Source organism: Rhinopithecus roxellana, chromosome 2, assembly GCF_007565055.1.
Source record: "Rhinopithecus roxellana isolate Shanxi Qingling chromosome 2, ASM756505v1, whole genome shotgun sequence".
NCBI lineage: Eukaryota > Metazoa > Chordata > Mammalia > Primates > Cercopithecidae > Rhinopithecus > Rhinopithecus roxellana.
The window spans coordinates 140,607,904-140,628,804 of NC_044550.1; the positions used below are offsets into that span (position 1 = coordinate 140,607,904).

At 38.1% G+C, this 20,901-nt stretch overlaps 1 protein-coding gene across 1 annotated transcript in view; it reads left to right on the forward strand.

Annotated features, from left to right (window-relative positions):
- NWD2 (NACHT and WD repeat domain containing 2) overlaps positions 1–20,901 on the forward strand; it is a 227,490-nt gene that overhangs the window by 106,757 nt on the left and 99,832 nt on the right. The window contains exon 3 of the mRNA XM_010365831.2: positions 6,351–6,467. Within this exon, the coding sequence (XP_010364133.1) occupies positions 6,351–6,467 (117 nt within the window). The remainder of the gene's footprint in view (positions 1–6,350; positions 6,468–20,901) is intronic.

Genomic DNA, 20,901 nt, shown 5'->3' on the forward strand with positions numbered 1-20,901 from the left:
TACATCTAAGTTAATTTTTGTATAAGGTATAAGGAAGGGATCCAGTTTCAGTTTTCTGCATATGGCTAGCCAATTTTCCCAACACCATTTATTAAATAGGGAATCCTTTCCCCATTACTTGTTTTTGTCATGTTTGTCAAAGATCAGATGGTTGTAGATGTGTGGCGTTATTTCTGAGGCCTGTTTTCTGTTCCATTGGTCTGTATATCTGTTTTGGTACCAATACCATGCTGTTTTGGTTACTGTAGCCTTGTAGTATAGTTTGAAGTCAGGTAGCACAATGCTTCCAGCTTTGTTCTTTTTGCTTAGGATTGTCTTGGCTATATGGGCTCTTTTTTGGTTGCATATGAAATTTAAAGTAGTTTTTTCTAATTCTGTGAAGAAAGTAAATGATAGCTTGAAGGGGATAGCATTGAATCTATAAATTACTTTGGACAGTATGCCTTTTTTATGATATTGATTCTTCCTATCCATAAGCATGGGATGTTTTCCATTTGTTTGTGTTCTCTCTTATTTCCTTGAGCAGTGATTTGTAGTTCTCCTTGAAGAGGTCCTTCACATCCCTTGTAAGTTGTATTTTTAGGTATTTTATTCTCTTAGTAGCAATTGTGAATGGGAGTTCACTCATGATTTGGCTCTCTGTTTGTCTGTTACTGGTGTATAGGAATGCTTGTGAGTTTTGCACATTGATTTTGTATCCTGAGGCTTTGCTGAAGTTGCTTATCAGCTTGAGGAGTTTTGGGGCTGAGACAATGAAGTTTTCTAAATATACAATCATGTCTTCTGCAAACAGAGACAATTGGACCTCCTCTCTTCCTATTTGAATACCCTTTATTTCTTTCTCTTGCCTGATTACCCTGTCCAGAACTTCCAATGCTATGTTGAGTAGGAGTGATGAGAGTGAGCATCCTTGTATTGTGCCAGTTTTCGAAGGGAATGTTTCCAGTTTTTGCCCATTCAGTATGATATTGGCTGTGGGTTTGTCATAAATAGCACTTATTATTTTGAGATACATTCAATCAATGCCTAGTTTATTGTGTGTTTTTAGCATAAAGGGGTGTTGAATTTTATCAAAGGCCTTTTCTGCATGTATTGAGATAATCATATGGGTTTCAACACTGGTTCTGTTTATGTGATGGATTACATTGATTTGCATATGTTGAACCAGCCTTGCATCCCAGGGATGAAGCCAACTTGATCATGGTGGACAAGCTTTTTGATGTGTTGCTGGATTCGGTTTGCCAGTATTTTATTGATGATTTTTGCATTGATGTCTATCAGGGATATTGGCATGAATTTTTCTTTTTTTTGTTGTGACTCTGCCAGGTTTTGGTATCAGGATGATGCTGGCCTTATAAAATAAGTTAAGGAGGAGTCCCTCTTTTTCTGTTGTTTGGAATAGTTTCAGAAGGAATAGTACCGGGTCCCCTTTGTACCTCCAGTAGAATCCAGCTGTGAATCCATCTGGTCCTGGACTCCTTTTTTTTTTTGGCTCGTAGGTTATTAATTACTGCCTCAATTTCAGAACTGTTATTGGTCTATTGAGGGATTCGACTTCTTCCTGGTTTACACTTGGGAGGCTGTATGTGTCCAGGAATTTATCCATTTCTTCTAGATTTTCTAGTTTATTTGCATAGAGGTGTTTATAGTATTCTCTGATGGTAGTTTGTATTTCTGTGGGATCAGTGGTGATATCCCTTTTATCATTTTTTATTGTGTCTGTTTGATTCTTCTCTCTTTTCTTTTTTATTAATCTGGCTAGCAGTCTATCAATTTTGTTAATCTTTTCCAGAAAACAACTCCTGGATTCATTGATTTTTTTAAGAGATTTTTGTGTCTCTGTCTCCTTCAGTTCTGCTCTGATCTTAGTTATTTCTTGTCTTCTGCTAGCTTTAGAATTTGTTTGCTCTTCCTTCTCTAGTTCTTTTACCTGTGATGTTAGGGTGTCAATTTTATATCTTTCCTGCTTTCTCCTGTGTACATTTTAATGCTATAAATTTCCCTCTAAACACTGCTTTAGCTGTGTCCCAGAGATTCTGGTACATTGTGTCTTCGTTCTCATTGGTTTCACAGAACATCTTTATTTCTGCCTTCATTTCATTATTTACATAGTAGTCATTCAGGAGTAGTTTGTTCAGTTTCTATGTAGTTGTGTGGTTTTGAGTGAGTTTCATAATCTTGAGTTCTAATTTGATTGCACTGTGGTCTGAGAGACTGTTATGATTTCCGTTGTTTTGCATTTTCTGAGGAGTGTTTCGCTTCCAATTATGTGGTCAATTTTAGAATAAGTGCGATGAGGTGCTGAGAAGAATGTATATTCTGTTGATTTGGGGTGAAGAGTTTTGCAAATGTCTATTAAGTCCCCTGGTCCAGAGCTGAGTTCAAGTCCTGAATATCCTTGTTAATTTTCTGTGTTGTTCATCTGTCTAATATTGACAGAGGGATGTTAAAGACTCCTGCTATTATTATGTGGGAGTCTAAGTCTCTTTGTAGGCCTCTAAGAACTTGCTTTATGAATCTGGGTGCTCCTGTATTGGGTGCATATATATTTAGGATAGTTAGCTCTTCTTGCATTGATCCATTTACCATTATGTAATGCCCTTGTCTATTTTGATTTTTGTTGGTTTAAAGTCTGTTTTATCAGAGACTAGGATTGCTTTTATTTTTTGCTTTCCATTTGCTTGGTAAATATTCCTCCATTCCTTTATTTTGAGCCTATGTGTGTCTTTGCACATGAGATGGGTCTCCTGAATATAGCACACTGATGGGTCTTGACACTTTATCCAATTTGCTAACCTGTGTCTTTTAATTGGGGCATTTAGCCCATTTATATTTAAGACTAATATCGTTATATGTGAATTTCATCCTGTCGTTATGATGCTAGCTGGTTATTTTGCCCATTAGTTGATAGATACAGTTTCGTCATAGTGTCGATTGTCTTTACAATTTGGTATGTTTTTGCAGTGGTACTGGTTTTTCCTTTCCATATTTAATGCTTCCTTCAGGGGCTCTTGTAAGGCAGGCCAGGTAGAGACAAACTCTCTCAGCATTTGCTTGTCCATAAAGGATTTTATTTCTCCTTTGCTTTTAAAGCTTAGTTTGGCTGGATATGAAATTCTGGGTTGGAAATTCTTTTCTTTAAGAATGTTGAATATTGGCCCCCCACTCTCTTCTGGTTTGTAGGGTTTCTACAGAGACATCTGCTGTTATTCTGATGGGCTTCCCTTTCCTGCCCTTTCTCTCTAGCTGCCCCTAACATTTTTTCCTTTGTTTCAACTTTGGTGAATCTGATGATTATGTGTCTTTGGGTTTCTCGTCTCGAGGAGTTTCTGTGTGGTGTTCTCTGTATTTCCTGAATTTGAATATTGGCCTGTCTTACCAGTTGGGGAAGTTCTCCTGGATAATATCCTAAAGAGTGTTTTCCAACTTGGTTCCACTCTCCCCGTCACTTTTCAGATACACCAATCAAACTTAGGTTTGGTCTTTTCACATAGTCCCATATTTCTTGGAGGCTTTGTTCATTTATTTTCATTCTTTTTTTCTCTAATCTTGTCTTCGTGCTTTATTTCATTAAGTTGATCTTAATCTCTGATATCCTTTCTTCCGCTTAATTGATTCAGCTATTGATACTTGTGTATGCTTCACGAAGTTCTCATGCTGTGTTTTTCAGTTCCATCAGGTTATTTATGTTCTTCTCTAAACTGGTTATTCTAGTTAGCAGTTCCTGTAACTTTTTATCAAGGTTCTTAGCTTTTTTGCATTAGGTTGGAATATGCTCCTTTAGCTCGGTGGAGTTTGTTATTACCCATCTTCTGAAGCCCAATTCTGTCAATTCATCAAACTCATTCTCTGTCCAGTTTTGTTCCCTTGCTGGCAAGGAGTTGTGATCCTTTGGAGGAGAAGAGGCATTCCGGTTGTTGGAATTATCGGGTTTTTGCACTGGTTTTTTCCTCATCTTCATGGATTTATCTACCTTTGATCTTTGATGCTGGCAACCTTAGGATGGGGTTTTGGTGTGGACATCCTTTTTGTTGATGTTGTTGCTATTCCTTTCTGTTTGTTAGTTTTCCTTCCAACACTCAGGCTCCTCTGCTGCAGGTCTCCTGGAGTTTGCTGGAGGTCCACTCCAAACGCTTTTTGCCTGGGTGTCACCAGCAGAGGCTGCAGAACAGCAAAGATTGCTGCCTGTTCCTTCCTCTGGAAGCTTCTTTGCAGAGAGGCACCAACCAGATGACAGCCGGAGCTCTCCTGTATGAGATGTCTGTCGACCCCTGCTGGGAGGTTTCTCCCAGTCAGGAGGCATGGGGGTCAGGGACCGACCTGAGGAGGCAGCCTGTCCCTTAGCAGAGCTTGAGCTCTGTGCTGGGAGATCCGCTGCTCTCTTCAGAGCTGATAGGCAGGAACATTTAAGTCTGCTGAAGCTGTGCCCACTGCCGCCCCTTCCCCCAGGCACTCTGTCCCAGGGAGTTGGGAGTTTTATCTATAAGTCCCTGACTGGGGCTGCTGCCTTTCTTTCAGAGATACCCTGCCTAGAGAGGAGGAACCTAGAGAGGCAGTCTACTTACCAGCTTTTCTTAACCCATTGTTCAACCAAGGCTATTATTGTCCTTCTCAGAACAGGAGACCAGATTAGCATGTGAAGGGGATTCTGCTTCCCCTGAGGGAGACACGTTCTCAGCATTTGCAGCAGCTCTGGGATATCCTTCGCAAGGATGGTGAGGTGGAAAAGTTCATCTTTTGTATTCTAAAACATTAGAAACAAATCCTAGTGTGGCAGGATATTAATTTACCAAAAGGTACTCTGTGGCATAGAAAACACCTAGAAAGATTAACAACAGATAAGCCATAAATATTTTCTTTATTTTTTCATTTTCTGGAAACATGACCCTTTGCAAATTGTGGGCTGTCCGGTATTTAACAAATTAGACTATTTTATAGCCCTGTTTATTCTTTTATTACTAGATAATTTCTGGGCCCTTCTGAAGCTCAGTAATTTACAGCTCTGTCCAGTGGAACTTACTGTGATGTGAAATACTCTGTATCTCCTCTGTCCAACATGAGAACCAGTATGGGGCTGCTGAGCACTTGAGGAACTGAATTTTTTAATTTTTACCCATTTATTTTTACTTTTTAAGTAGCCCCAGCTAGAGGCTGTCAAATTGGATAATGAAGTTACCTTCTTTGATGTCCCCTTTCTTCGTACTGTGTGATTAAACTTTGTAAGATAGATTAAAGCATAGAGCCCCCAAAATCAAAATGCTGATATTTTCCTATATGATGAAACCCATGGAATGGGCCATGAGAATATTTTTTAAAGAGCTGCCATTTATCTATCAGCCTTCTTAAACACTCAAATGCACTTAGACAAAGACCTGGAACAATCCAGATCTGTGGGAGCCCATAGCCAAGAAATGGGAAGCACACAAAGTCCCCAAGATCTGCTGGGGCCACAAGGGAGGACCCATACTCTGAGCTTCCATCTCACCAAATGCCATGCAAGCAGGAGGAAAAGAGTAGGGAGGGTCTTGTTTCGGCTTGTGGGAAGCAAGGAAAGGAAAAGAAATTTTCAAAGCTACAACTGGGAACATTTACTTTATGCAGATAGCAGTTGAGTGAAGGTAATAAAACCCAGGATGCTCTCCATAGCACTTTTCAAAGAGCAAACTTGTAAAAGTTTGTTATAGACTGCCAGAATCTTCCTTAGTAGTCTTTGAAGTAGGGAGATAGAGGATCCTATTATCCTCGCTTTTCTGTAAGGCATACCTTTCATTTTTGCCAGTACATGTTTTTCAGATATATGTTGATGAAAGCCGAACTACTTACAGATAAAACAGACATAAGCAAAATATCTCTCCTCATATGCTAAAGTGTGATAATGACAGGGCTTTTTTTTTTTAAAGAAATGTAGGTGTTTGACTTACAGTCAGTGTATAGTAATACTTGTTATGGTTTTCCTTTCTCATATTAATACTTATGGTAACATTATATACGTATGGTGATTTAATTGTCTCAAGTACTATGGTAACCTCATCCCAGCTGCTTCAAACCTTAAAATTCTGTTTCCATTTCAAGACAACAAAGGCCCATGCTCCAAAACCTTCAACAGTTAGCATTTCATTTCCTCTGGGCCCATGTCAGTAGTGTAATCAGAAACAAAATAAGAAATTATAAGGTTCATTCCCAACCCATCATGGAATGAAAAATCTCTTTAAATGGATCTTAAAAATCATCTCTGCTCTGTAAGAGAAAACATGCTGCAAAGAGAGATGTTAAAAGTCACATTAGCTTGACATTGTAAATAAGAACAAAGCCCACAGGTAAATTAATGCTCTTCATCCATTTGTCCCCAGGTCATAGATCTGTACTGGGGAGTGGAAGAAGATGACTGGGACAGCCCAGAGCTCCAGAAGACCCGCATGAAGCTGCTGGAGGATTGCTTGAAAACTTCTGCAGGTCCATGTTTTGTTGTGGGTATAAAAAAACTAATGCTTTATATTAACTTTTAGATGAATGTGAGAATTATTGCTGATTTGTGATTCATAAGGGGCTTTTTAAATGAAGGGAGAAAAAACTTTTTTATGTCTGTTTAAACATTTTAAGCTGTCTCCTGGCTCTCAATCTGTGAGAACAAAAAGCTTCAACTTTTCTTAAGAAGTGCTGCAAATTAACGGTGAATAATTTGAAATGGTAATCAAAGGGATGACTTGGGTTTGACGATTTCTACAACACCTTGTGATCACCAATAAGGATTACTCTTTCGGCCTACAATCTTTATCCTAGGTTTTCTTATCTAATTCTATAATCTATTCCATCATAGTGCTTCTATTTGTTAACACTAGAATTTCTGGCAGTTTTTAACAAAATGACTGAAACATTGTTAAAGTGAATCAAATATACTGTGTCTCATCTACCAGTAGCAAATGATGCCCTGTGAAAAAGTTTCTTTCTACAATAATTTTCGGCTACGTCTTCATTATAAGCTAAAGATCAACAGAGAGATTTCAAGTGGAACATTATTATTAATTCATCATTATTTTCTAAAGAATACTCACTCCTCTGTGTAAGCACAGTGGTAGTAAGATAAATAGGCCATACTATGGCAGATGATTGTGCAAAATCACTGCCTTAATTTAGCTTAAGAAAGACTTAACCTTGAATCCAAGCAGATCCTACCAATCGATAAGGGAAGTTGCCCTTTTGAACATAGGTTGCTCTAAGACTGACAGATGAGTGTTAAAATTACTAGTGAGTGCTATGAAAAAAATATCACATCGTACTGTTAAAAACTAGGTTCAATATATCAGCAAAAGTGTTCTCAATATTTATTTGCATATCCATCTATGTTTGGCTCTACATAGGATCAGAAAGACCTACAGAGATGGTATCACAAATCTGACCAGCTGATGGTAAATTTCTTACCCAGGCTAGTAAAGTGTATAAAGGCTGTATCAGATAATGTTTGTAGTATTCCATATATAGGTAAGTTATTTACTCACTAACTACTTGAGTGCTACTGTGTGCCAAGGGCTGCTCTTAAGTGCTGGGGGTATGGTAGGTTGACTCATACAAAATTGTTATTTTGTGGGCCAGTTCCTTATGATTCAACCTTAGAACTGAACTAAGAAGATAAAATTTTTTGCTTTCCTGGAGCTTACATTCTAATGTGGGTGGAAGGGGGAGAGGGCAGGCAAAAACCAAATAAGTAAGATAAACAGTAAGTCAGATGGTGATAAGTGCTACGGAGAAAAATAGAGAAATGAAAGAAAAGAGAGAATACCAGCAAGGGGAGAGATTTGCTACTTAAGATAAAGCAGTCAGAGAAGGCCTCACTGATAAGGTGACTCTGAAGGGGAGATGGAAAGAGGGGCAGGAAAAAACCAGATGTGGATATTCCAAGTCAGGTATTCCAGGAAGAGGGGTTGGCATGTTCAGGGAACAGCAAGCAGGCCTCTGTGCCTGGAACAAGTCTGAATAGGGAGGAGGGCATGGGATGTGGGGGACATATCATGGGGCCTTGTCATCTTTTATTTTTAAGAGTAAGAAAACTATTGTTATGGCTCAGCATAATTGGGAACCATCGATTTTGGAAAGGTAATGTCAGTAAGACAATTCTATAATCTTCAGGTTGACTTAAGGTTTTACCTTGAGTGACAGGAAAAACTGCAGAAGTGTTCTGAGCAGAGGAATGAGGTGATTTGACTTGTATTTTAAGCATGGCCTTGGCGGCTGGGTGAGGAAGAGGAGACAGAGCAGCCAGACCTTTAGACAGCTACTACAATAAGCCAAATGAGAAAAATACATGGTTTAGGGGATTTGGGGAATGAACACCTGAAAACAGTGTCCTGTGTCCTGAAAAGAATGCAAAAAAAGGCCTGAAAGTTGGATTAAGTATCTGAAGAACAAGTAGTGGAAGAGATATTTTTTCCATGGGTCATCGGAGGATGGAGCGAGGAAGCAGATTTCAGCTTTGGGTGAAGAAGTTAAAGGATATAGCTTTCTCTCAGGTTTTTGGATCCAGTTTCCCTGGGTTCTGACCTGACATTTCATATCTGTGCGGCACTGCAGGAGTTGCTTCACTATTCTAAGCCTTAGATTTTTGTCTGTAAAATGGAAGTGATAATAATAGTTATCTTCCTCACTGGGTCATTCTGAGAATCAAATGAAATTACAGGCACTTTTATAGTATTTCACACATAGTAACCCGTTAAAAAGTGTTGATTGTTTCTTATTGTATCGTTATTATCTATCATAGCTGTCTAAAGATGAAATCACCTGGCTCAAACTGTAGTGACGCGTCACGAAAAAAGGTTTTACCAAAGTGAAGAACACAAACCACTCTGACAGGGGTGCTGTGGAACAGACTCAAATATTGGAAGACAGGTTAGGCCAGATTCCGTTATGCTTAGAAAGCCAGATTTGGGAAGCATAACCCGCTAAGGGAGTGTCCTGGGAAATCTCAATTACTGTGATCTCCACAGCTTTACCATAATCCAGGCTCGGAAATTCAGGAATGAGAGAGATGTTCTCCCCCTTTCATAACCCTGTCGAGTGCCATCCCTAAGCTAACTAAAATTAGATATGACTCTGAATTCCAGTAATTTGCTGGTAGGAGAATAAATAAAGACTGCAAGTTTATGCAGGTTGTGAGAGCAAAGGTTAGCTGATAGAACGGTAGCAACATCTTGATTGAGCATACACAAATCATTTATCCCTCCTTCTGCTGCCCTGTTACATGTTTAAACTCAGGGAAACCATGACAAAACCCTACAGATAGAGCTAGGATTATTCACCCCAGTGATCCTGAATCACACAAGGCTTATATCTCACTGCTTATAGAAACAAAATAAAAGTACACCTTTTATGGCCTTTCCTGTTGTAACTGTGGTAACAACTGGCATGTGTGTGTTACTTTTTAGCTCGAGTTTCCTCACCCAGTGCTCCCTTGTGGATATTTCTGGAAGTCATGATGACCCCTGTGGGATGCAGAGCTTAGCATAATACTTCCCCTAATGCTGAAGTCTTTGGCAAGGAAATTCACCACTGCCGAATGGAAGAAAAAAAAAATGTTTTTCTATCTTCAAAGGCTTCACAGACTTTAGCCTTTATGTTAGATCCAAATAAATTAAGGACAGGATGAAGCTTTCCTTTTAAACACTCAGGGAATTGAGGTCCAAAGGGAACTTGGTCTTCAGTATTGTTCGTGCTTGGCCTTTTTCGACTTCATCCCCTAAAAGTTGCCATTTAGACAATGACCCGAGGTTCCACTGACATGCAAGCTGTGCGGTAATTCTGGACAGCTGTTTTACACACGTTTTTGACCACAAAGAGATGAGGGTGCTAGAGTGACGGGGCCTGGAATATGTCTGGTCCTGCTCTCAAAGGACTAGCTTGGGAGACATATTGTAAAGCATACGTCATCTTACCAAGAAGAACAACATTTGAATACATGTGTAGAGAGAGGCAAGTACAGTGGGAAGAGCCCAGAATTTTGATTTTATAATCAAGTAAGAGCCCTGGTTCTCAGGGGACAAGTCACTAACTTAATTGTGCTTTAATGATCACATCTATAAGTATGGGAAAATAATAATAAACTAAAAGCAAATTTTGAATCAATTTCAAAAGGTTGTTGTGGGGACCAAATGTGATGATATATGTATGAATTCTTTGTAAACCCATAAAAGGCTAACAACCAGTAATTTTAGACCAAATAACTTAAACTCTGACTTACGTTATTTTCAAATGAGAATAAAAAGTTTTCATGTATATTAGGCATTTATGTACTATTATAATTTTTCCCTTTGAAAACACCAATAATAATGAAAAAAGTATTAAGGCTTTATTCAGACAGTCAAATGTTAAAAGATTTTAATTCATTCTTATGTGTATATTAATAAAATGTAACATTTGTAAAATACATATGGTACATATTTATTTTATTTTTCTAGATATGAATTTGATCACATTTACTGACTAAAAGCTTTACCTATCCCCAAGGAGGGATTCTGACCAGGGCTGCCCCTAGCAGGGAGACAACTCACAGCTGAGTAACAAAATCATCTTCATCACCTTTTAGGTGTAAAAAATTGCTTCAGCCTTTGCAAAATGTGGAAAGTTCAACAGAATCTCCCACACCTACTTGTTGCATTCCCTACTCCATAGAAAATCCTTTTGTAGCAGGAGAGGAGTATGGCCTTTTGGAGACAGCAGAGGTCATGTGATGCTAATTCTCTCATTATCTCATCCCCATCCTTCTCCATGATGCCTATTTATAGGGAAGAGGGGGTTTTCTTCTTGTCATTGCTCCAAATGTGGAGTACCCAAAAGAATTGCTTATAGAGTTTGAGCATTGATCCTGGACCCTGAATACAGGCCTGCCTCTTGTCAGAAGTTGACAGAAGTAGGTGACTTCAATCAGAAACAACAAAGGTGACATTACAACCGATCCCACAGAAATACAGAAGATCCTCAGGGACTATTATAAACACACCTATGCACACAAACTAGCAAATCTAGAGGAAATGGACAAATTCCTGGAAACACAATCTCCCAATATTGAACTAGGAATTGAAACCCTAAGCAAACCAATATTGAGGTCCAAAACTGAATCAGTAATAAATCTGCCAACCAAAAAAAGAAAGCCCAGAACCAGATACATTCACAGACAAATTCTACCAGATACACAAAGCAGAGCTGATACCTATTATAGTGAAACTATTCCAAAAACTTAAGGAGAAGGATCTGCTGCCCAACTCATTCTTAAAAACCAGCATCACCTTGATACCTGGCAAAAGACAAAACCTGGCAAAGACACAATGAAAAAAAGAAAACTACAGGCAAATATTCCTGATGAACATAGATGCAAAAATCCTCAACAGAATACTAGTAAACCAGATGCAACAGCACATCAAAAAGTTAAGTCACCATGATCAAGTAGGTTTAATTTCTGGGATGCAAGGTTGGTTCAACATACGCAAACCAATAAATGTGAGAAACCCACATAAACAGAGTTAAAAACAAAAACCATATGATCATCTCCATAGACATGGAAAAAACTTTCAATAAACATTCCTTCATGATAACCCTCAGTAAAAACAAGACATTGAAGGAAAATACCTCAAAATAATAAGAGCCATCTATGACAAACCCACAGCCAACATCATGCTGAATGGGCAAGAACTGGAAGTATTTCCCTTAAGTACCGGAACAATATAAGAATACCCACTCTCACCACTCCTATTCAACACAGTACTGGAAGTGCTAGCTAGAGCAATCAGGCAAGAGAAGAAAATAAAAGGCATTAAAATAGGAAAAGAAGAAGTGATACTGTCTCTCTTCATGTATGATGTGATTCTATACCTAGGAAATCATAAAGACTCTTCCAAAGGGCTCCCAGAACTGATAAACAATTTCAGTAAAGTTTCAGGATACAAAATCTATGTACAAAAATGAGTAACATTTCTATACACCCGTAACGTTCAAGCTGAAAGCCAAATAAATCAAGAATGCAATTCTATTTACTATAACCACAAAAAAAAACAAAATACCTAGGAACACATCTAACCAAGGAAGTGAAAGATCTCTACAAGGAGAACTACAAAACACTACCAAAAGAATTCACAGATGACACAAACAAATGGAAAAACATTCCATACTCTGGATTGGAAGAATCAATTCATTAAAATGTTCATTCTGCCCAAAGCAATCTATATATTTAATGCTATTTCTATCAAACTACCAGTGTCATTTTTCACGGAACTAGAAAAAACTATCCTAAAATTTATATGGAACCAAAAAAGAGTGTGCATAGCCAAAGCAATGATAACCAAAAAGAACAAAGCTGGAGGCATCACATTATCCAGCTTCAAACTATGCTATAAGGCTACAGTAACCCAAACAGCATGGTGCTGGTACAAAAACAGACACATAGATGAACAGAACAAAGTGGAGAACCCAGAAATAAAGCTGCACACCTACAGCCATCTGATCTTTGACAAAGTTGACAAAAATAAACAATGGGGAAAGATTTTCTTTTCAATAAATTATAATGAGATAGCTATCTAGCCATATGGAGAAGAATGAAATTGGACCCCTATCCTTCACCATATACAAAAATTAACTCAAGATGGATTAAAGGTTTAAATGTAAGACCTCAAACTGTAATAATCCCAGAATAAAACCTAGGAAATATCATTCTGGACGTCGGCCTTGGGAAATAATTTATTACTAAGTCCTCAAAAACAGCTGCAACACAAACAAAAATTGACAAGTGGTACCTAATAAAACTAAAGAGCTTCTGCGCAGCAAAAGAAACTATTAACAGTTTAACCAGACAATGTACAGAATGGGAGAAAATGTTCAAAAACTATGCATCTGACCAATGTCTAATATCTGGAATCTATAAGGAACTTAAATAATGGAATGAGCAAAAAGAAAAGCCCATTAAAAAATAGGCAAAAGATATGAACAGACACTTCTCAAAAGAAGACATACAAGTGGCCCACAAACATATGAAAAAAATGCTTATCAACACTAATCATCAGTGGAATGCAAATCAAAACCACAATGAGATACCATCTCACACTAGTCAGGATGACTATTATTAAAAACTCAGAAAACAACAGATTCTGGTGAGACTGTAGGGAAAAGGGAATGATTATACATTGTTGGTGGAAATGTAAATTAGTACAGCCACTGTGTGAAAAGTGGTTTGGAGATTTCTGAAAGAACTTAGAACTACCATTCAACCCAGCAATTTCATGATTGGGTATATATCAAAACAAAAAATAATAAGTCTTTCTACCAAAAAGACACATGCACTCACAGGTTCATCACAGCACAATAGCAAAGAATCAATCTAGGTGTCCATGTCTAGTGGATTGGATAAAGAAAATGTGGCACATAAACTCCATGGAATACTACACAGCCATAGGAAAGAATGAAATTATGTTCTTTGTAGCAACATGGATGAAGCTGGAGGCCATTTCCTAAGTGAATCAACTCAGGAACAGAAAACCAATTACCACATGTTCTCACTTATAAGTGGGAACCAAAAGTTGGGTACTCATGGACGTAAAGATGGCAACAGTAGAAACTGGGGACCACTCAGCCACACACACATGCTGCCAACAGTGGCACAGGGAATGAGGGAGGGGGCAAGGGTTGAAAAACTATTCGATACTATGCTGAGCACCTGGGTGATGGGATCAGTCATATCCCAAACCTCAGCATCATTCAATACAGTCAGGTAACCTGCACATGTATGCCCTGAATCTAAAATAAAAGTTGAAATTATACATATAAAAAGCAAATGGCTGGGCGCAGTGGCTCACGCCTGTAATCCCAGCACTTTGGAATGCTTAGGCAGGTGGATCATGAGGTCAGGAGTTCAAGACCAGCCTGGCCAACATGGTGAAATCCCATTTATAGTAGAATACTAAAAATACAAAAAAATTAGCTGGGCATGGTGGCGCGTGCCTGTAATCCCAGCTACTGGTGAGGCTGAGGCAGGAGAATTGCTTGAACCAGGACCCAGAAGGCAGAGGTTGCAGTGAGCCGAGATCACACCACTGCATTCCAGCCTGGGCTACAGAGCGAGACTCTGTCTCAAACACAAACAAAAGTAGACAACTTACACTGTGCTGTCTTGAGCAGCTAGAGTTTGAAAACCTTAGTTACAGTATTGGAGAATCCATCCCCATCCCACCACGTGTGTGGCATCCCTGGAGGATGCTCATAGCATCTCACTACAGTTCCTCAATCCACAGTGTGGATGAGGTGGAAATTTGCTGTCGGAGAAGCATTGGCAGGTGACCCTAGGAGACCCAAGCCTGATACCATGCATGCAATGAGAGGAGCACCAATTACCACTGATGGAGGCAGGTAAGAGGTTCTTCCTTGACTTCACATTTAGAGGGGTGTTCCCATGTCTTAGAATCAGGACAAAAGGAATCTTGCCTGCAGTATGCTTTGTCAACTCCCTGAGCTCTCAGTGAGCTGACACTCATACAGCATCCTCATCAGGGCTATAAGATTACACACATATAAACAAACACAATCTATCAGCATTGGGTAAAGAAGCAGCAGAGACCAAAGAATGTGCATATCACCATTGTTGCTTGAGTGTAAGCATATGTCAAAGCAGACTTCTACCTCCACTTACACACACACACACACACACACACACACACACACTGCCATCAGTGGCACAGCTAGCAGGGAACAGAGAACGGGTCATGCTCATACCCACCACAGGCAGCTCCTGGCAGTGGACTCTAAGCCCAGCATGCACAAAGTGAGAAGAAAGAAGCCCAGAGAGCTACACTTTGAACTGGGCCATATTTTAAACCAAAAATATGACAACTTAAGGGACTGAACTGTGAAATCTGTTGTTATTCAGCAAGTTTGTTTTTTCACTAGGCAGAAGAGCAAAGACAAGACAAAATGTGTAGCTGTAACTGACAAAGACTAACATTCTATTTTTGCATATCATTGAGTGACACTCAAACTTACAGCATATAGGTCAGTTCCTTCTCACCACTCTCCTTCAGGTTAAATTATGTCTCCTTACGGTTTAGTTTCTTTAAATAATTTTCAGTAGAAGAAAACTATAGGATAAGATTTCATAAATCATTTGAAATAATTACAGTATTTTTTAAACCACTTGGCTTTGGAAAGTATTTCACATTTATCCATATTCCAATATGTTTGTTTTATCATTTTAGGTATACAAAACAAAATACACACATGAAAAATTAAAATAAGTACTTAATTTTCATTTGTATTTTAAAGTGTGGGGGGCGGGGGTTGTATCAATTAGTTCTAACCTTTATAAGTACAGTTCTACCAACCAAAATATATTTTAAAATGGGAAAATAGTCATCAATTTGAACTGGAAATTCATCTAAATTAAACAATCTAGCTTAAAAAGATCTTTCTTACAAATTTTATTTAAATAAAAATCTAAAGCCTCAGATTTTCCAGGTATTTTCCTCATATAGTCCAGAGAAACAAAGATTTCTATACTTATAAAAATGTTTGTCCAGTTGAAATCAACCAGTTATCATAGCTCTGAAATAGGTTTCAATAATTAGTGACTTGATATCACCAAAAGAGTTTTAGAATGGACAAACATGGAAGATTAGCTTTCTTCTCAACAATATTTAATTGTCTGGTGAAAGCCAAGAGGGCCGTTGAATTAATTATTGCTAATATATTAAGTATTTCCACAGTAAACTTTTACTAACATATAAGCTATTTCCGTAGCTTAAGCTTAGTTGGTGTAAGAAAGCATATTTTTATATGATAAAAAGAATCACAGAGAAAATGTGAATGGGAGAGTACTCAGTCTCTTTATAATTTAATTGGTAAAGAAAAATGTTCACTTTTATAGCTATAGTCCAAAGGACTTCTAAGTAGGCCAGCAACAACTTTTTAAAAAGGTAAAATGTAAACATCGTATTTTTAAAAAGATAGTAGGGCTGTGGAGACAAACGGGATTAGGCACAGTCAATTTCCAGAAGGAAATGAGTCATTTCTTGGTAAGCTGGCTTTACAGATAGAGGAACCCCAAAATCACTGGGAGTTTTCTCCATGAGATATTTGCAGAGAATTGAGCAACGTGGGAGGCTAGGAAGCTGGGATGGAAAGGCAGAATAAAGTCTCCAATAATATCTTTGGGTACTGGAGACGAAGTCCACTAGAATGTAGCACAAATATTTAACTGGTGTTGCCTTTGAGGCATTTTAATTCAAAGTAAACTCAATCTAAAACTGCAACCTAGCCCCAGCCCCGTTCAGTTACTAATGGGAATGTGATAAGCCTCTCATTGCCCTATCAGTCTAACATAGGAAAGGAAACCCTAAACAACCATTATTTTAAAAATGAAGTTCAGAATACAGTGAAAATTACAAGACATGCAAAGATTCAAGAAAATATGACTAATTTTGAAAGGAAGACTGAAGAATAGATGAAACAAGTAGAAAGATGACCCAACTATTTTATTCACTGTAAATAATCTAAACCTTCCTATTAAACACAGGTTCAACTGTATGCAGTTTGCAGGAGTTCCCTTTAAAGGAAAGGGCATAAATCGGTTAAGAGCAAAATCATAAAAGTATATATATATATACACACACACATATATACTTTTATGTATATATATGTGTGTATATATGTGTGTGTGTGTGTGTGTGTGTGTGTGTGTGTGCGCGCGCGCGCGCGCCATGGAAAGACTAACCAAAAGAAAATTACATCAATATCATATAGTAGGTTTTAAGTTAAAAAGATAAAGTAGGATGTTTCATAACGATAAAAGGTTCAATTCAACAGAAAAATGTAATATTTCTTCTTTTTAGTATTTTTTTAAATTTTTGTTATACTTTAAGTTCTAGGGTACATGTGCACAATGTGCAGGTTTGTTACATATGTATACATGTGCCATGTTGGTGTGCTGCACCCATTAACTCGTCATTTACATTAGGTATATCTCCTAATGCTATCCCTCCCCCTCCCCCCACCCCATGACAGGCCCCGGTGTGTGATGTTCCCCTTCCTGTGTCCAAGTGATCTCATTGTTCAGTTCCCACCTATGAGTGAGAACATGTGGTGTTTGGTGTTCTGTTCTTGCGATAGTTTGCTGAGAATGATGGTTTCCAGCTGTATCCATGTCCCTACAAAGGACATGAACTCATCTTTTTTTGGCTGCATAGTATTCCATGGTGTATATGTGCCACATTTTCTTAATCCGTTCTGTCATTGATGGACATTTGGGTTGCTTCCAAGTATTTGCTATTGTGAATAGTGCCGCAATAAACATACGTGTGCATGTGTCTTTATAGCAGCATGATTTATAATCCTTTGGGTATATACCCAGTAATGGGATGGCTGGGGTCAAATGGTATTTCTAGTTCTAGATCCTTGAGGAATCGTCACACTGTCTTCCACAATGGTTGAACTAGTTTACAGTCCCACCAACAGTGTAAAAGTGTTCCTATTTCTCCACATCCTCTCCAGCATCTGCTGTTTCCTGACTTTTTAATGATCGCCAAAATGTAATATTTCTATATTTGTATGCACCTAATAACATGGCTTCAAAATATAAAAATCTTGACTAAAAGGAGAAATAGACAAATCTGCAGTCATAATTGGAGATATTTACAAACATCTTTCAGTATCTAAGAGAAACAGAAAACAAATCCGTAAGTATGTAGATTTGAATAACATAATTTATAACATGACCTAATTAACATTTATAGAATGCCACACTCAATAACTGCAGAATATACCTTATTTCAGTTCACAGAACATTTGCTAAAGTGCAAAGGATGATCTATCCATAGGATGGGTAACAACACAAGTCTCAACACACTTCAAAGGGTTGAAATCATGCTACAGTTGTGCTCTGACCTTGGTGGAATTAAAAATTAAAAAATAACTGAAAGATGACTAAACATGTCCAAATATGTGAGAGTTAACACCATTCTAAATAAACTGTGGGTCAAAGTAGAAAAATCACAAGGGAAATCTAAAAATATTTTAACTGCACTAATATGAAAACTATATCAAAACTTGTGGATTCAGCTCATTATACAAATTTCAAAGTATGGATTTCTATTTTTTTAATGCTTAGAAAAAATAGAAATCCATACTTTGAAATTCACATAATTAGAAAAGATGAGAATTTGAAAATTAATGATTTAAGTGTCCATCTGTCAAGAGGATAGGAAAAAAAAAGGAGAATTAAACCCAAGGCAATTGGAAGAAAAGGGCAATATTCATCAGAGTATAACAGCTTTTAAAACACTTCTACAAATTCTCAGTGCTATTTGTTCCTCTAAGGATAAACAGATGACAGAATTTCAGAGCTGGGAAGAGCCTTAAGATAATCTAGTAACTAAATAGTTAAAAATCCTGATTATACACAGGTAAAATTGAAACCCAAAGAAGTGAAGGGAATTTTTATTTTCTGAATGTCGAAAATACATTAGATACTGTGTTGAGCCCTTTTCCTCTTTTTCTCATACCAACCTATGGGGCCGTTATTTCTCCATTTCTATCAGTGAGAATGCTGAGACTTTGGTGATTTCTGCAATCTGCTTGATGTCTAACTCATAAGGGATAAGAGCCAGGATTTCAGTCTAAGTCTCTTTAATTCCAAAGCCAACATTCTTCCTACCAGCAGACCCTAAATGGTTTAATTGGAAGCTATAATGAAGTCTAGAACCCAAGTCCTTTTCTCCCTGTCTGTTCTTTATCTACAAAAGTAGAGGGATTGAACTATAATGTCCTGTTCGAGTTTTCATGGTGGCATTTTCTCACATACAGTTGAATGACTCAGATAACATAATCACTAGCCTAGTGTGTGATATACTTCTCTGGTAGGGAAGGGAAGCTTTGTTGCCGCAGGCTTTACTGAGATTGCTTCAGCCAAAACTTGGACTTTTTCATCTAATTTCCCTGGACTGAGAAACTCTAAGCTGCCAAAATCTGTGCTTGAAAATGCCATAAATGCAAACTGTAAAAACAACAAAGATTTCTTAATTTTTCTCCCTTTGCACTTACCTAGCATCTAATTACAATTCAAGGTCCAGGTCTGCTATATCCAACCAACCTAAAGTCTCAATATGCTTCTAGAAATGTATATTTCACATTGTTGTCCAATAAAACACAAGCAAGCAAGTTTCTATAGTGCCTATCATATATAAGACTGTGCTAAGTTCTCTGAGCTAATGGTAAGTCATATACTACCCTTGACCTCTTAAGCGCCCACTTAAACAGAAAGAAGTGTGTGTGGTTAAATATGATACTGTTTGATAAGTGAGATAATGTAATATTAGTTAGCTACTATGGAAGCCAAATGGAGAAACTGATTTGTTCTGATTCTTTGTGTCACAAAAGACCTCCTGAAGAAATATATTTTCAGTAAGGCTGGAAGGGCTAAGAGCTTTCCATCTCTAAATCTAGGACAGGAGAGGTGAGTGTACCTTGACTGTCCAGAGTCCAGCAGTTCCTGGATGAAGGTAGAATATAGGGTTAGTGGCAGGGCATTGTGGAACATGAGACAAGAAATGTAATTTGAGGTCAGACCTTCTAAGTTAAATTTCAGCTTAAGCTTGTTAGCAGTGAGGAGGACATCCTGTTGAGATCTGTAACTAAAGGCAGTGAGTTCAAGAAGCTAGAGGCAAGAAACCTAACTAGCAACCCAGCTAATGTCATGATCCAAGTGAAAGATACCCCGATGGGCTAAGGGGGTGAAATAGAAAGGTGGGCATAGATTAGAGATACTTCAGAGACACAATTGGTAAGAAGTTGTTGACTGTTTAAGTGAGGGCTGAGGGAGAAGGCTGAGAAGGCTGAGTCTAAGGTGATTATGCTGATGCCCAGATTATTAGCTCTTCCTTCCATCACACCATTATAGATACTTAAATATACACACTGAAAACACATGTTATGAAGAAACCTATGCTCCAAAATTTATGAAAGGTAATTATTTGGTGAAATAAAATCTATATTAACCAGAAAGCATGAATAATATTTTCTGTTTCTCACAATCTGTGTGGGGTTTTTTTTTTAATGAATTTAAGGTGTATAAGTGCAGTTTTGTTACATGGATATATTGCCTAATGGTGAAGTCTGGGATTTTAATGTAACCATCACCTGAATAGTGTATGCTGTACTCATTAAATAATTTCTCATCCCTCACCCTTCTCCCACCTCTCCCTTCCTCTATGTCCATGGATACACATTACTTAGCTCTCACTTATAAGTGAGAACACGTGGTATTTGGCTTACATGAGGGTTTTGTATACTTCTTTTCCATCTTAGGTGGTATAGGAGGAGAGTAAAATTGGTAACCGAGAGTGAATAAAGAACAAGTTGAATCATAAAATTAGTGTGGACCATCAAAATTCGATGAACATTTCCTGTATTGGTTTTCACTCTCCTCCTTTAAACAATCAAGGGAGGAGTAATTTTCTAAATGTGTGATGTAATAGGTCAAATGCAAAGAAAATGCAGAAGGTGGGGGGTCAAAGTAGGTATTCTCTTTCCAGCTTGCAAATACACACAGAAAATACTGAAAGTGGAGGTCAAAGATTCTCTTTGCTGCTTGGAAATATGCAGAGAATGTGCTAAACGTGGGGAGTCAAAGCAGGTGTTCTCCTCCCAGTTTGGAGATATGCACAGATATGGGATGACCTTGGGGGACTTCTTCATTTTATGGCCCTTTCTGTATTCTCAGCTGTACATAGCAGCCCCCAAAGCACCAAGAGGTTCCTCACTTCTTTCTGTTCTGTTCTTTAGCATCTGTGCTGGATGTGCACATGGAATTGTAGGATTATTATTGCTCCTCACTCCTTTCCAGTTTTGCCACAGTTGTGAAACTACCTGCACAACCATTCTGCA